At 32.3% G+C, this 11,311-nt stretch overlaps 2 protein-coding genes and 1 non-coding gene across 3 annotated transcripts; all 3 read right to left on the reverse strand.

Moving 5' to 3' along the window:
• Window positions 1-514: 514 nt before the first annotated feature.
• Trnal-uaa (transfer RNA leucine (anticodon UAA)) lies at window positions 515-598 on the reverse strand. Its single transcript has one exon. It is a non-coding gene; the product is annotated as a tRNA-Leu (tRNA).
• A 1,868-nt stretch (window positions 599-2,466) lies between these two features.
• LOC113516148 (uncharacterized) lies at window positions 2,467-5,877 on the reverse strand. The gene is made up of 3 exons (XM_026900525.3): window positions 5,694-5,877; window positions 4,765-4,935; window positions 2,467-2,702 (listed from the first exon to the last, which is right to left on the reverse strand). Exons 1-3 carry the CDS (start codon window positions 5,740-5,742, stop codon window positions 2,491-2,493), a joined length of 432 nt encoding a protein of 143 aa, XP_026756326.1. The 5' UTR covers window positions 5,743-5,877; the 3' UTR covers window positions 2,467-2,490.
• Window positions 5,878-6,026: 149 nt separating this feature from the next.
• LOC128201618 (uncharacterized) lies at window positions 6,027-9,144 on the reverse strand. The gene is made up of 2 exons (XM_052899148.1): window positions 9,013-9,144; window positions 6,027-7,161 (listed from the first exon to the last, which is right to left on the reverse strand). The coding sequence occupies exons 1-2, from the start codon at window positions 9,116-9,118 to the stop codon at window positions 6,920-6,922; spliced, it is 348 nt and encodes a 115-aa protein (XP_052755108.1). The 5' UTR covers window positions 9,119-9,144; the 3' UTR covers window positions 6,027-6,919.
• Between the last annotated feature and the right edge of the window lie 2,167 nt (window positions 9,145-11,311).

Below are 11,311 nucleotides of genomic sequence, written 5' to 3' on the forward strand. Positions count from 1 at the left end.
GGATTTTTTCATGGGTTTAGCGACTGTCACCGGAGTCATGCTATATATAGCGCGTAGAGTACACAAAATTAATTTGAATTCGTTAGCCTTACGTGAAACTAAAAATTTAACCATGCTATATTTAAAATAAATTCATTATTTATATAGTTAATCTTTTTTAAAAAAGCAAATGCTGAGCTTCTCGCCCGTTCTTCTTGGCTGAAACTTTGTATTAGATTTTGACTTTTAAAAAATTTTAAAAATGGTATTCCACTATTTATAACGTAAATTTTATCATTATATGTTTTGATAAAATAATAAAATTATAAAATGAATTCTCTAAATTTATAAAAAGTTATTTAATAATATGATAACATTATAAAGGTATTTAGTCATTTGTACTACTTGAAATGTTAATTTAGTCGTTACTAACATTTATTTATGATTAAACATTAACATTATATTTATGATTAAAAAATATAGTTATTTTATAAAATAATAATTCATAAAATGGTACAAAAATTTGACAACGGTTTGTCAGGTGTGGGGTTCGAACCCACGCTCCCTCTCGGGAACCAGAGCTTAAATCTGGCGCCTTAGACCACTCGGCCAACCTGACATGACAGATGATTGCGAAATAATAACTACAATCTACAGTCACATATATAAGTTAAAAATTACATTACAATATTTATATGTTTTAATATTGTAATTTAATAAATATATTTATTTATAATTGTATAAAACTAAATATAAATTGGTAATTATAATACAATTGTATGCACCCACCTATCAATTACACTGACTTTTTTTTTTATTTATTTACATTTCATTTTTAATTTATTTTGTATCTATTGGGATAAGATTTATAATTTGTAGGTATCTATCGAATTCTTTAGAAAAAAATCACTGGCTGAATGTGGTAGCACACGCATAAAAATGTTTACGTAGGTACAAGTAACGTAGGATATTTATAAATCTATAAATATTTCATAAAAATTAAATTTGTTTATTATGCAATATATTATTTTCAATTTAAAAAATTACTGACCATGTTATAAATTTACATAAAAACAAGATTTAAAGAAATAGTATAGTGCTGCCATCTGTAATCTGTCATTAAAAACATTAATTGTGAAATAGTTAATAAGTGTGTCAATAGATGGCAGTATAAAAATGACATTTCCTGGTCCAATTTTTGTTATAATTAGTTGTTGAAATGTATTGTAATATATTTCTCTATATTTTGTAGTTATAAATTACTAACTGAAAATTATAAGGGAATACTTTGCTTAAAAGTCTTCTACATGGGTAATTCTGCCCCATTTTCATTAATACCTTAGAAATTGCAGTCTATATCGGGTACCATAAGCGGCAAAATGTATACTGATGTACATGGTGCTGTTCTGATGGCTTTATGTTTCTTTTCTTTCCAATAATAGAATATAAATGCATATAAACGCATATAAAGCGCTGCCAGCTTGTTTTCTATTACAAATCGCAAAAAACATTGTGAGCGTAATATAAAAGTTACATAGAAATAAGGAATAAATCATCTAAGTGACTATAATCATATAGATTGCTTATCTAGTTAATAAATTGAATTATTATAAAGACTTGTCTCGTTTATCAAACATCAGAAAGTGCATGTTGTTTTGATAAAAAAAAAAGTCAACCAACCATCATTTTAGGTGACTAAATTTTGAGACCTTTTTTAGATTCGATGATCTATGTATATAATATAACATCTACATAATTATTCTCAATTTTTTATATAATTTCGTAAAGCAAATCGAATCAAAATTTAACGGAAACAGAATTGCCCCAGAACTGTTTATATAAAGTGCTGTATGTAAGCATCAATATATATATAAATAAATATTAGATTATATAGATAGAGCATTGAGCCTCAAAAACGACTTAACTTTTTGTTAACTAATTGATTAATTACATGACTCGTTTTTTTATCTGTTTTCTGTATATTTACGCACATAATCTATCTTGACGTATTATTTAGTAAATATAATGAGTGTTTACGCATTAAAAAGATATAGAAATTATATGCACAATAATTATAAAAGTTATAAACGAATCACTCATAACTATTTATCACGCATAATCGTATGAAAAAATGGACTCGTTTTTCTCGAAAAATTTCTATGGAAACTTTCTATATAATTTAAGCAGTAAATATATTGTGATAGGTACTTAGCTTAATTTAGATATATAACTAATTTCTGTCTTTCTCGACTCGACTTTATGAGTAAATTTCAATAATTATTTAGTATCAAGTCAAAATTGCGCGGGAAATGGAAAGTAAAGGACAAACAGCTATACAGCTATAACATTTAATTACCTTAAGGTTGACTTGAAAAGATTGCTCTCAGCAATAAGACCGCCATACTGTACTTATACAATTGTATCGTTGTGTTTGTAAATTGTCTTGCTTATTTCCTATATTGTATAATGCAATGCAAATAAAGTATACTCATTCATTAAAACATTTATTTATTAAAATTTCGAAACTAGAACGCTGATTGTGGCCAGTAGTGGCCCGGTCAGGCGGCCGGCGAGGACGGCGCCGCGGTTGCAGTGGTCGCTGAAGCACTGGCACACTGTCTCCAGGTGATCCTCGTTGTCCGCCTTATAGCAGTCACGGTGGTGTCGCACCCAGCCGCATCCACGTGTGACCCGCACCTCCGAGTCGTGATTCTTATGAAGAACTGTAACAAATAGGGGGAAAGATTTTTTTTTCTTTTTTTAATGGATGGTAATGGTAACCTGCCTGCGTTATCGGTATACACTGGCGGAGCACTAGTGAGGGGTGATTGGTGAGGATGAAACGGCAAGTTCGTTAGCTCATCGTGACGAATTCAACAAGAAATAATTTCGATGGTTTCTAGAGAGAATCGCGTGATGATCGACCTGATAGCCGGCAGCCATTAAGTTCTCTTAGTCGCCGTTTACAGCACCCACGGGAAAGGAAGGGGTGGCCTAATCTATGACCAACACACGGCAAATGACATTATATATTTTGTATAATTAAATGCATATATGTACCTATATATATATTTACAAACAGGAGTGTAATATACCTATTTGTATTACAACCGACATTGACACTGCGAACTTATTATCACACGATAATTGTGTATAATTATATATTAAATCAAATCAATACATTATATGTTGTCGATATACAATGAATATATGTAGATTATTAGAGTTATTGATCAGCGTACGGTTCGTTAAGAGAATAACAAAGTTAAAATGATATCAAGCGGACAGCGCACTAAAGTAGGTATGTAGGAGCGAGAATGGATCGTTAGTAATGGGGATTAGTAGCCCCATTGCTAGCAATATATCCTGTCAGGTTGACATCCTCGTGGTTTCCCCTGGAAACCATCGTGATTGATTTATTGTTAGATTCGTCATGGTGGGCTAACTGACCTGCTTCATTCTCACCTATCATCTCTCACTGGTGCCCCGCCGGTGTATACCGATAGCGCAGGCGGAGTTACCATTCCATTATCATCCATTAAAAAAAAGTAGGTATGTATAATATGGATACCAATCCGATATCTATATTTTTTTAAAAAGATTATAATGGAATGGTAACCCCACCCGCGCTATCGGTACACACCGGCGGGGCATCAGTGAAGAATGATAGGTGAAGATGAAGTAGGTCAGTTAGCCCATCTTGACGAATTCAACAAGAATTGTTCACGATGGTTTCCAGGGGAAACCATGTGGAGGTCGACTTAATAAGGCATATTGCTAGCAATGGAGGTCAAACTTCATTGCTAACAATCCCTTCTCCCCCGATATCTTTATATTGGATTCTTTTAGACGTTAATGGCGGAAAAAACGGTCATCACCCATTTCGATATCGCCCATATCGGTCGGATATCCATTTTCGCATATGTTAAAAATCTGTTATCTAATATTATTTTTTGGATACTGTTGATTGTTTTTTTTTTTTATATTTGTTACTTCGTAACTCCGTCAGTTGTAAACCGATTTTATCAAAATCGTTTCACTAATTTAGTTTTTAAATAAAAATAACTCGTTTTGCTTTAAATTTACAGCGTTTTTTTTTTTTTTTTTGTAGAACTCAATTTAACTATCAAATTGGTAGTAAGCTGAAACCAGTCCGAAAGTGGAAATTGTCGCCTACCTGTACCATAGAGATCATAGAGTAAACTTCCATGCCCATAATACCTCTCATTCTCATAATCATCTATGTTACTGGATATATTATTTACCCGTTTTGAATCGATTTTCTTGATTGATTTTTGTTATCGACAGAATTTAATCCCATGTTATTCCCGTCTGGTCATGATTCATGAAGTAAGTATAATTAGTGCTTAGGTTATATTAATAGAATTTTAAATCAATTAAAACGTATATTTAGTTTTTTTTTTATTCAACTTAGAATGGCAAACAAGCTGACGGCCCAGCTGATGGAAAGTGGTGACCGTTGCCTATAGACATGAGCAGTACCATGGACATAACAGAGTATACTGTTTCGCCCATGATACCCCCCATGCGTTGCCATTCCTGAGGACTCGGGTGTTACTCCTCTGTACCCAGTAAATTATATCCTATTAATATCATAAAAGAGAAAATTTGTAAAGATAGTTGGATGTTTGTTATTATCTCACGCAAAAACTATTGAACGGATTTCAATGATATATGGTATAAAGGTAGTTTATATTCTAACTTAGCGTATAGGGGACTTTTTATACTTACTAACTCACGCGGATAAAGTCACGAGATACTCACTAGTTTGTATGATTTTCCTGCAAAAGAACTCCTTGTGTCTCGCTGAAAAGACGCCCTGCTCGCAGTCGGTGGACCTCAGGAAGTTTTTGACTGTCTCCTGGTCGTATATGGTGGGGTCCAGACACATGGAGTTGTTTGAACTGTTGCATTCGTAGCATCGAATACTGGCCGCTGTAACATTTGTCATTCTTTCTCTATGAACAGGAGCGAAAGAGGGTACCATACGTGTCACATTATATTCTGTGACGCCTTTAATACTGACCGTTGAAATATTTGTTATTCTCAAGAAATACAACGGAAGACGACATTATAGGCGTCACTGTATATTCTATGTCGCCTTTGATAGTAGCCGCTGAAACATCTATTATTCTCAAGAATAACAATGCATAGCACCATGAGCAACATAGTATATACTGTGACGCCCATCGCTGATGGTTTTCCTAGTAATTTGCGCTTGGCAGGCGGGTTGCCAAACGCAGTTAGACTTTGGTGATGTTTTAAAAGGGACGCTGCCTATCCTTCGACCATTAACTTCTCTTAGTCCTCTCTTACGACTCTCACGGGAAAAGAAGGGGTGACCCATTCTATGTCGGGACCACACGGCATCTATACACTGTAGTCTGATTCAACCATAATATAAGTAGTAATACTAAAACAGAAATTAATAAAAATTGCGATTTATTTGAATAAATATTTCGAGTTGGTATTGTAATTGATATATCATTTAGACAGTAGTTTTGGGAGTATTTTTGAGATAATTTAAAAAAAATATGGTTACAGTTTCATTAAAAGAAAATTTCCATCTTGTCGTAAGTTAATAAAATTGGTAGCCATTTAAAAATAGAAGAAGAAATGGCTTATGAGTAGTTGCTCTTTTGCCTCAGTAAAAATAAAAAAAAAATAGAACACAGATTAAAAATTGTACTCACCCAAACGCAAACAGACCGTGAAAATTATCGCGGATCCTATTATTTTCATTATCTTTGTTATTATTTATTAAAATTATTATCGTAAAAGGTTATTTATATAATTCTCCGCTGGACTGAGTTAAATAATAAATGTTAATTTACGAGTTGTAACCACGACAGATGCAGAGACACTGTTTACAATAAGCTATAGTTAAGTTATTTGTGTACACCATTATATGCTCAACATTGTGTGGCCGTATTCTGAATGAAATTAACTCAAATTAAATGTTAATAATATGCCCTTACAATCTTTCAATAATAATGAAAAATTACAATAAAATTAAAATGCAGTAATTGTCGTAACTTTTATTTTCTTTATCTTATTATCTAATACAAGAAAAGAAATGAAAGAACAATTTACATAAGTAATGCATATTACGTAATTATCTATTTAACATCAAATTTTGAACAACTAAATTTAAAAATAATTTAAGCAAAAAATACTGGAAGTACTTATCACCCTGTATGAAAAATATTTCTCTGCGCACAGCGCGAATGAGAGTTGACATTTTGTAAAAGATTTGGAGTTTAAGTCAATTTCATAATCATAATTTAAATACGTAGTACGTTATACTAAGTCTATGAACTAAATACACGATTCAATATTGTGTTAAAGCCATAAGATTATTTATTTGATATTTTTTTTGTAAATTGCCACCCGTATAGTGCTATAATGCGTACAGCGCACGTATTTATTGCTTACATAAATTTATTATTGTAATATTTATCAAATAATTAATAATAATAATAATTTATTTATTTGCTAGAAATGTGGTTATAATAATGGTCTTAAATATAATAGATCTACACATTTCGCCTTATCTAAAGGCATGCAAATTTAGTATTATAATTTAGTGGCTTACGTATATTAATAGCCTAGTAAGAGTCAATCCATAAATATTGGCAGCCGCATACATACTAATGGTAGCAGACTAAATAAATACAAATACAAACTAAACTATCTGTTTAATTATGGATAATTTTATTTACTATTTATGACACTTATACATGCCAATTACCTGTTCGTTTACCAACAGAAAAAATATTAAAGAATCGCAGATATACAAATATTAAAATTTAGAATCTACAAAATTCCAAATTTAAACTGTTTCCTCGCCAACTTTGAAACGTAACTAAAATGGCGGTGATAATTTTTTTTTTAGTACGTTTGTTCCGTTTGGAACAGGCTAAGGTCGGAGACCATGCTGCCTAGTCTTCAAAAAGATAATTTGTCTGGAATTGGCGGTGATAATTAGAACTGTCACTTTTACATATTGTAATGATGTAGCTGCATTGCACATGTCCCCAAAACATTGACAAACAGTTTCCAGGTGGTCCTTATTGTCATTGGTGTAACACTCTCGTTTATGCTTTACCCAACCACAGCTGCGGTATACTCGGACTTCTGGAGATTTATCGGGGTGAAGAACTGAAAAAATAAATTATTATTCAGTCTTTCTTGAACTGTCTATGTCTTGAAATCTCTTAGTAAGCAGAGTTAATATTGGATTAAGAAAAATGGATAAACTTAAAAACAAGAGATAACATTCTTTAGAAAAAAATAACCTAAGAACAATAATTAATCAAGTCGTAATTATTTAATTGTATAATAATGTCTTTATTGCTATAATGGCTATATGTTATTAAATTTTTTTTCTAATTTAATGGAAATAAAAGAGTATCTTATTCTGATTTCTGTTCTTTTTTTATTTATGACCAAAGTCACAAAACAGTAGTAATGTCAAGTTTCTGACTGCCATATTTTCTTGTATTGAAAAAAAAAGTAGATTTGTTTAGAGACAAAATGCCACAGATAACCGCAGATATCTCACAGTATAAGTAAATACTACTATAGTACTGCCATTTTTAATATATGCTTTTTATGTAGCCTGTAACACTCTCATTGTAAGAATGGTTTAAGCATTTATAGAGCGGCCAAACAGCAATTTTTTTAACGTCTAATCAAGCTCCGCTTTTAGAATTCAGGGAGAATTTTCAGTTCTTATCGATCCACAAGTAAAATCCCTTATTAGTTTCTATAACTTTATTAAACATCGTTGAATTCAACCTAATCAGAATCGGTCCATGCACGCACTGGTGACTTTGGTGTCACTATTTTTTTTCTGTCATTACACTGCATTATTGTGTTGATCCATTGTACTTCCAATGCCGTTCGTCCTGACAATAATCACTCCCACGCATTGTGTATACCGGTGTCGGGCGGTTGACGCAGGTATTAACTAGTTGTTTAATGGAATTGTGATAATGTAGTGGGGGTTACCCGCGCTATCGGTATACACTAGCGGGGCACCAGTGGAAGATGATAGGTAAGAATGAATGCAGGTCAGTTGGGCCACCATGATGAATTCGACAAGAATTAACCATGATGGTTTCCAGGGGGAACCGCGTAGAAGTCGACCTGAGAGGGTATATTGCTAGCAATGGGGCTATTAGACCCCATTACTAACAATCCCTTTCCCCCCGGTATTAACTCGTTAGGACTATTGAAAAAACTATAGCATTATCCGTACATATATTTTTTTAAATAGTATGGTAACCCCGACAGGATGAAGGGGTTATTAGTGATGAGGACTATCAACCTCATTGCTAGCAATATGCTCGTCGCGTTCCAACCAGAAAACCGGGTGGGAAAGGGATTGTTAGTAATGGGGTCAAATAGCCCCATTACTAGCAATATACCCTGTCACGTCGACCTCCACGTGGTTGCCCCTGGAAACCATCATGGTTAATTCTAGTTGAATTCGTCAGGATGGGCTAACTGACCTGCTTTTATCCTCATTAGTCATCTATCACTGGTGCCCCGCCATTGTATGCCGATTGCGCAGACGGGGTAACCATAGCATTATCACCCATTAAAAAAACTGAAAACCGTCGCGCTTAATATCAGGCGAATTAATCACAATGTGCTAACTTACCTGGGGGAGAGGGGGTTAAACGATTGTTAGTAATGGGGATTAGTAGCCTTATTGCTAGCAATATACACTACCAGGTTGACCTTCTCGCGGTTCCCCCTGAAAACCATCGTGACTGATTTATCATTGAATTCGTCACAATGGGCTAACTGACCTGCCTCTTCATCCTCACCTATCATCGCTCACTGGTTCCCCGCCAGCGTATATCGTTAGAGCAGTCGAGGTTACCATTCCAATATCATTCATTAAAACTATAACAACGCATTGATGTTCCATTTCTGAACTCAGATCTCTTCCTATAAAAAGATATGATAAAATTTATTAAAGCATTTTGTTCATGCACTCACGTGTCTGCGTCATCTTTCTGCAGAAAGCGTGCTTGCTGATGGAGTCGGGGAGCGACTTGGCGCAGTCTACCACCGGTACCACGGCTTTCATCCGATGCAGATGCATGTCTAAACACGCGGAATTGTTTGCACTATTGCAATCAAAGCATTTGACCGCTTCACCTTAAACACATTAAAAAAAACTAATAAATTAATCTAGATATTTTAAAATTTTGTTCCGCAAACATTGCATTTTAATCGAATAACAATTATTAAAACGATTTAAAACTAACGAAGATTACGGGCAGCATAAACCATAGTGTATGAGAATAGCATTCCATGAGGTTAAAAATGGGGTTTTATAGCGTGTATATGCTATGGTTTCCATGTCTATAGATCATAGCTACCGCTTTCCATTAGGTGGATAATCACTGACAACTTGTATGTTATTCTAAGTTGCATTAAAAATAGATAACAATATATGTAGCTTCTTTTTAAAGTCACCTGAAAATTATTAGATATAATGTATGTATGTATGAACGCAAAAAGTTAAGGATTATAAAACGTTAGTTTTTTATTTTATTATTATTTTTTATTTATAATATACTATTCGTACAATGTGTATATTAAAAAAAGAAGTAAAATCTATGTCAATTATAATAGTATTAAATACATATATATATTTTTTTTTTATATACCATGAAGGTGGTACACAAGCACACAACCCGTTTAATGGTAAACGGTCATTGTAGCTCATACAATTATATATATATATATATATATATTTATAATTATTTTACATTAATTGCTAAATAAGTATGGTTTTATTACTTGTAAATGTACCATCAATAATAAAGTAAAATTGCAATATTAATATATTATACTTACTAGTTGAGAAAAGTATATGTAGTGTAATATATATAACTATATTATTTATATTTTGGACTGTCATTACTCTGGCGTGTATTCTAATTATTAAAATATTAAAAAAAAATATTTATATATTACGCCTGATAATGTTTGTAAAATATATTATTTGCAACTTTGCTCATAATTAAGACACAGGCGTTCTATACAATTTAAATGATTGAAGTCTGCCAACTTTTTGTACTAAACTTATCTATAACTCGATTAGATAGATACTCAACTAAATTTTAATTTAAGGTTAAGAACTCAACAAAATTCTGTAACAAACTGTATGCTTGAAGGTGCTGCTCGAATATATAACAAGATCATCATTTGTGAATCAGTTACAACACATATTCGTCTGGTTGAATTCGGTTTTAATCTTTAAAGAAAGGATGCCGTGAAAGGATATGTTAATAATTCGCATAAATGTGGTATAAAGTGGTAAATTCATGAACGAACTGACTCACATAGCTCGAACTGGAAACTTACTTAGACGCCAATATTTATAGATACACAGTAAAATTTCATTGTAACCTGATAGATAACAATATATAAAGTATTGTTCTTGAACGTATAAAGAATATGTAGCGTATGAAATTGGAATAAGTAGAAGAATATTAATAACAGATATAAAAAAAAAAAAACTAAAGGCGATAAGTATTCTAAAGTTAAGAATTTTTATTTGAGCTAGCTGTCATTATCGTAATTTGCTTGTCTGGTTAGCATTAGCTTATTTTTTTACATACCTAACAATTTTATAATTGTACATTTTATGTATATATGTAAGTGGATATATATTTATATATGTAATTAAATAGATATATGTATGTATATTTAATAGAAAGTAGAAGTATACATTTATATTATTGATTATAATTCATCTCTATATGTATTTAAAATAACAAAATTTTTATTGTACCTCCGATAAAACTGTTTATAACTACTGCTCTCCATGCAGAGGTTGCCTGGAAAAGATCGCTTTTAGCCATAAGGCCGCCTATTGTTCTCTCAGTGTAATATTTTCTAGTAATTGTTTGTATCTATAATAACTTTACTATTGTAATCTTTTGGAGGAAACAATAAAGAGTATCTATCTATCTATCTATCCTATTAATATTATGAATGTTACAATATTTATGATTGAAGCTGAACGGAATTGAATGAAATTTGGTACACAGTAGGATATGTCCTAACAGGATATGTGTGTTAGACATAGGATACTTTATATACTAATTCATGTGGACAAGGGAATTATGTGATTATGTGGGGAATAACTAGTAGTAAAAAAGATACTGTGTAGATGGGTGTAATGACTAATAAATGAAAAGGTAGAATTAATAAGTAAAACCAAGAAAACATCACAAGAGAGACATCTGTTTTTCGCAAGTTAACTTGCGCTGTGCCAATCCTT

The sequence above is a fragment of the Galleria mellonella genome, unplaced genomic scaffold (assembly GCF_026898425.1).
Source record: "Galleria mellonella isolate WM207_F2 unplaced genomic scaffold, CSIRO_AGI_GalMel_v1 utg56, whole genome shotgun sequence".
In the NCBI taxonomy this organism is placed as follows: domain Eukaryota; kingdom Metazoa; phylum Arthropoda; class Insecta; order Lepidoptera; family Pyralidae; genus Galleria; species Galleria mellonella.